The sequence below is a fragment of the Zootoca vivipara genome, chromosome 8 (assembly GCF_965207765.1).
Source record: "Zootoca vivipara chromosome 8, rZooViv2.hap1.1, whole genome shotgun sequence".
NCBI lineage: Eukaryota > Metazoa > Chordata > Lepidosauria > Squamata > Lacertidae > Zootoca > Zootoca vivipara.
The window spans coordinates 6,371,736-6,377,798 of record NC_142591.1 but is presented as its reverse complement, the minus strand read 5'-3'; the positions used below and the strand labels follow the sequence as shown (position 1 = coordinate 6,377,798).

Sequence of the window (6,063 nt, the reverse complement as noted above, 5' to 3'; positions counted from 1 at the left end):
ATTCTCACCTCCGTCGCTCGCGCGTTTATTCCGTACAGTCCAGACGTCGCTTGCCTGCTGCAGATAAATCTCAAGAAGGCGGGTTGCAAAAAAGACGAGGCCGTAAAATCCGGAAAAATTCACAGCCTCACTTAAAAAAGAAAAGCTTTATTTATTTAGGAAACAGGAGCTTTTGTCAGGATGAAACAACTTAAAAGGCAAGTACTGCTTGCTTATGACACACACGTGTGTGCTCTCTGTACAGTATGTGTGTGTTTGGTTCTAGAGGACAACATGAGCGTTTCCACCGCGAGAAGACACACGATCAGCTGCGAAAACTGAGTCCTGTTTATACTGAAAAGAAAAGAAAAGTAAAGGCCACGCTGACATACAAAGCACTTCGCATTTGTAATTTTGAAGGAAAATGCAGCCAATCCACTTTAAATTCTTTCACTGCAATGGTTCAGCAGCCAGCAAGTTTTTTTTAAAGGAAACTTGTGGAGTAGTTTTTTTCTTTTTTTTCTTTTACTGTTTATTTATTTTATTCTTCTTCACTACATCACTGCAGTTTGGTCAAAGCAAAATAGATCCAAACTCTGTATCTGAGCAGGGAGAAGTCTGTCTGTAGTTCTGAAATGTTGACTATAATATAAAAATAACTTCAGACATCGAAGCAGAGGACTTTTCTGAAAGGATGTGCTCTGCAGGCTTCATCTTCCCAGGAACTGCTGCTTCCAGCACACTTCTGGCAATTCATAGCTGAAGGCTAACAAATGTGCTAATCATACCCTCAAATAAAGAGGCATTTCCCTCCTCAAAAAGCTGTTTATAGCAGCCCCATCTGGATAGTACAAATTCATATTTTTCCCATGCACTGATGAAATAGCACATACTGTAATGCATTTATTTGGACTTGTTGGCTGGCAGAAGTTGAATCACCATGGACTGAGAGAACTTGGGAAGCTCTTCTGTGGTTACAAGTTAACATTTAGAGTTACAAAGATACACAGCAAATTCCTCTACACTTGATTTCTCTTGAACGGTGTATTACTTAAGGAGGCAGCTTTTTCTTCAGGGAATTTGCATAATTTCCTCCAATGCAATGCCACAATATTCGTGAATGTACTTTGCAATGTAAAGCAGCAATATATTTATGTCTTTGGCAGCTCTCATGTTTGCTTTTGTTTTTGTGTTGTTGTTTTTTTAAAAAGCATTACAGATCCAAAGCTCCAATATGAGCTGGATACACAAACAATTGTAGTCAGATGTATAAATTGTGTTTTTAATTGGACAGAATACATTTCACCAGGAACATTTCTCACTTCATTATTAAACTGGGCGGACACACTCCGTAATACAAAGGGACAAAGTAATTGGACGAAGAAGCATTATAACAGCCCATTCTGTGTGTTGGCTGCATGCTTTATCTTGTTTGGGTCTCTCCACCCCCATTGTGCACACCAATTTCAGGAAAGGCGCTGCCATGTGGAGCGCTTCAGCTCAGTCCTGCAGAGCAGTGGCGTTGCTTGGGCTCCCATCATCACATGTGCTCCTTACATGCGCGCCAAACCCGGCGCTGAAAGGGGGCGGGGTGGAAAGGGGCAGCGGCAGAATGGGGGAACCCCAGTGTAAGTGGTTCCCACCGGGAAGCCACAGAAAGAATGTGTTTGGTCAAGGGAGCCGTGGTGTTTCCTGCTCTGCAGGGGGTTGGACTGGATGGCCCTTGTGGTCTCTTCCAACTCTACGATTCTATGATTCTATGACTCAAGAGTTGAAAACCACTGCCATAGGGTATATTCTGGAACGCACACACAGTTGACGCACAGCACAAACCAGTTCTGTTGGGCTCTAATTTTAAGTCACACTATGAACACGCTCTATGTTTTCATGTGCGCTGTGCACTGCCAGAGAATATTAGGGAAGCTGCCATTACTAATCTTCTTAAAAGTGTAAGAAGCTAGGTGCAGAATCCTGTTTTTAATTGTGATCAACCAGCTGTTTGGGAGAAGCCCACAAGCAGGGCATGACAGTAACCTGTTTGTGCTGCAGCAACTAGGACAGTAAGGAGCTCTTAAGAAGACGCGAGTCCCAGCCTTCCTGGAACACAGTTGGGAAACAGAAGGGTTCCCTGCTTCTGGAAGAGACTCCAGTGTTAAGAATGTGGACATAGCCTGCCTTTGGAATGGTGTTTGTCTGTCCCTTGCAAGCAACAGCGGCATGTGTTGTCCTCTCCCAGATGTTGCAAGGTGTTCACATAGAGACAAACTGCCGTGATTGTATAGGCAGGCTGCTTATAGCCACATGTAACTTCATCAAATGCTTCCCGGACTATAGGTGGGGTTTCATGATGAATCTATTAGATTACCCAAGCCATTAAGATAAATAGTATTTCACGTAATTTTCAAGGGCATTCACCCCATCGATCAGGCATGATTTCAAAGCTACCGGATTCCTCCTCATGGCCCAGAGTTTCTCCTGCAGCAGGAATTATTGCAGTTTTTACAACATAGTCAAAGAGTGTGTTTATTGATGGGTTCTTGCACAGTTTACTTTTATTCTTTTTTTAAAAAAAAAAAAACCTAAAGCAATTTCTGGTCAATAGTGTTTTCTTTCTTTTGCTTCTCCCTACATTAAACAAGTGCATAGTTTAGGAAAGTGTTAAGGCATTTCATATGGTGAAAAACATGTCCTGGATTTCGGTTTGGTCAAACGGATGTCCCTTCCTTGGCAACCTCTTCATTTTCTCCCTGAGGCAGAATGAAAAGTAAGTTATTGCACTTTGTGTTCTAAACAGTTTTCAAGAAGCAGCTTGCCAGAACAGGGGGGGGGGGTGGTTTAAAGAAACCTTGTAAATTAAGATTACAGATGTGAGGAATTCAAATGCGGTTTATACTGGGTTCTTACAGAGGCAAAATTAATGTAGGAACTATGGGGTTGCTAAATTGTACAATTCCCCCCTCCTCCTGCATAATACACCATGTGCTTATCTGCATGCTCTGATCTTACTACCTTGTACAAATTGTATCTCATATTGCAGAAGGCAATGGGGTGGGGGGAAGCAGGTGCTGGGCTACCATAGTCAACAGAAGCCCTATATTTTTAACAATGTTTAGTGCTGCCCTCCAAGTTCTTCAGTACCAAAAATTGTTTCTTGTTCCAATAGGAGACAACGCCAGGTTAATGTGGGCAGATGAGACAAGGAAAGAGAAGGAATTCCAAGTACCGTTTCCTTAAGCTGTTCTTGCAGTTTTACCACTGTGTCTTTTTCCTTAGCCAGCTGCTCTTGGGTGACTTGCAAAAGCTCTTTTAGTTTGGTAGCTGCACATCCCAAGTCCTTTGTTAGCTTTTTCTCCTTCTCTAGTGTTTCCTTCAGTTGGCAAAACAAACAAACAAACAAAAACAATCAATTATTCTCAGGGCAACGGATGTGTGGTATTTCCAAGGAGGTGAAATTCAGTGGTGAGTTCCCACACCTCTGCCTAGTTCCTCCCTCTGCCTAAAGCAGGCATGTCAAACCTGCGGCCCTACAGATGTTTTGGACTACAATTCCCATCTTCCCCAACCACTGGTCCTGCTAGCTAGGGATCATGGGAGTTGTAGGCCAAAACATCTGGAGGGCCGCAGGTTTGACATGCCTGGCCTAAAGCAATCCAATGGTAGAAGTCTTACCTGGAGCCGCAAAACATCTTCCTTGGCAGCCTCATTTCCACCAAGTCTTAGTTTCTCCAGTTCAGCCTGCAAGCTGCACACCAAGTCCTGAGCCTTGAATTTCAAAAAAAAAGTTGAAGTTTAAATCAGCTGCACTCTTGAAGAGCCGAAATAATGGGACACTTTAATAATAAAAAAAAGGAACTTATCAAGCCGGAAACTTCTCAGGACAGGCATTGTAAGGCGGATCATAAACACATAAAACTTCAGCTAAAGTATTTTTATTACACTAACGATGCTAATAAAAATGTCAAATCTGGTGCGTTACACACTGAAAATTTCAGGCCCGTTTAAAGATCTGGTATTGAAACCATTGTCCAAAACCACATCCAGACCTAAACTTCTAATACTGAACTGAAAACCACCGGGGGGGGGGGGGACACACAAAAGAAAGCCACTCCAGTATGGTACAAGCAGCAATTATAATTATAATTATAATTATAATAATTATTTATTATTTATACCCCCGCCCATCTGGCCGGGTTCCCCCAGCCACTCTGGGCGGCTTCCAACAAAACATTAAAATACAGAAATCCATCAAACATTAAAAGCTTCCCTAAACAGGGCTGCCTTAAGATGCCTTCTAAAGGTCTGGTAATTGTTGTTCTCTTTAACCTCTAGTGGGAGGGCATTCCACAGGGTGGGTGCCACTACCGAGAAGGCCCTCTGCCTGGTTCCCTGTAATTTGGCTTCTCGTAGCGAGGGAACCGCCAGAAGGCCCTTGGCGCTGGACCTCAGTGTCCGGGCAGAACGATGGGGGAGGAGACGCTCCTTCAGGTATACTGGACCGAGGCCATTTAGGGCAGTAATTGCTGGGTATTGATTAGACCCCATTCAAGTAGCTGTGCTGATTTGGAAGCTGGAAATGTTAATGAAAACTACATTGGGACAAGGACCTCTTTGTAATATAATGGAAATATAGTTTTTCAAGTACAGCTGCAGTGTGTGTGTGTGTGTGTGTGTGTGTGTGTGTGTGTGTGTTAGAAACACACCAGAGAAAGCTCTTGGTGCAGACAAAGTGAGAAGAGGTTTTTGGCCTAATCCTGGCTGGTAAGGGAAGGGGTGGATCTTCCTCTCCATAATCTCAAGAAGAAATTGGGAGACTCTATGCCAGTAATGAAAGGAAAAAATCAAGAGACACTGTGCTGCATGCATAAAGCATAATGTGTGGTTTGGCCCAAAATGTCTACGTGAAGAGTTTGAGAATAAATTCACACACTAGTTTCCTGTGGACAGGTTTCATTTTTTCTATGGAACCCAAACTGACTTGGCTGAGGCTTGTGTTTCTTTATAGGACTGTCCACACACACCAGTGAAAGCAAACTTGCTATTGTTAACACAATAACTTGTGGCAGGTGCAAGACCTCCAAATTAAGAGCCCCCAATCTTGGCATCTGTGGCGAAGTGGCTTCCAATATTGTTATGTGGGCTTGAGATTTACTGGTGGCCTATGAGTTTTACTATCTTATTGACAACAACGAGGAAACTCTGTCATGATGTAACCATTTACCTGAGCCAGCTCCTGGGTTTTTTTGAGTGCTTCTGTTTTTCTTGAGTCCAGGTGTTCTTGGGATTCAGATAACAGTTGTCTCAGCTAAAACACATGGAGACACAATTGCCTTACCTTAGTACAGGCATAGGCAAACCTGGCCCTCCAGATGTTTTGAGACTACAATTCCCATCATGCCTGACCACTGGTCCTGTTAGCTAGGGATGGTGGGAGTTGTAGTTCCAAAACATCTGGAGGGCCAAGTCTGCATATGCCTGCCTTCGTATATAAACTGAGTTTATTTGAAAATGAATAGCCATAACCTTCTGCAACCATATAACTGACTGCTTGTCAGTTTGCAGGTTCAGTTTGTGCTGAACCTTAGTCTGTTTTGTATTGATGTAAACCTCTAGAATGTATTTTGTATAGCTAACTATTTAGCTCTATCCCCAGTATATCTTATCTTATTGCTATGGGTAGTGGCTAATGCAAATAAAGTTTCTATCTGCCTAGTCGGGCTCAGCACAGAGCAAGTGTCTCAACAGAGAACTCAGCTCTGCCATTGAGCTGGAAAATGTTGAAAATGTTGATCTGAATGTGACTGAAGTTGACTCTAATGCAAATCACCTGCCCTCAGTTATGTTGCAGAAATATAGCAAGGCATGGAGCTCGACTCTGTTTAGAATTAATATAATACTTAGGCTTTTAAAAAACAAAAATGCATCAGTGGTTTACAGAAGCAGGCGCTCAATACAGGAGGCAGTCTGATGCAAACAAAGCTCGATCGCATAAAATTCCATGCATAAATCTATTTACAACAGATTTCTCCTCCATCCAGTGTGATACTTTATGGCAGGGGTCCCCAAACTACGGCCCCCGGGCCGGAT

General features: G+C 42.9%; 1 protein-coding gene across 1 annotated transcript in view; it reads right to left on the bottom strand.

The window, feature by feature from the left end:
- Positions 1–2,486: 2,486 nt before the first annotated feature.
- Positions 2,487–6,063, bottom strand: part of RRBP1 (ribosome binding protein 1) — a 33,840-nt gene continuing 30,263 nt past the window's right edge. Inside the window, exons 19-22 of the mRNA XM_035103461.3 lie at positions 5,198–5,281; positions 3,649–3,741; positions 3,203–3,346; positions 2,487–2,726 (exon numbers count right to left, since the gene is read on the bottom strand). Of these exons, the coding sequence (XP_034959352.1) occupies positions 2,685–2,726; positions 3,203–3,346; positions 3,649–3,741; positions 5,198–5,281 (363 nt within the window). The 3' untranslated portion in view covers positions 2,487–2,684. The remainder of the gene's footprint in view (positions 2,727–3,202; positions 3,347–3,648; positions 3,742–5,197; positions 5,282–6,063) is intronic.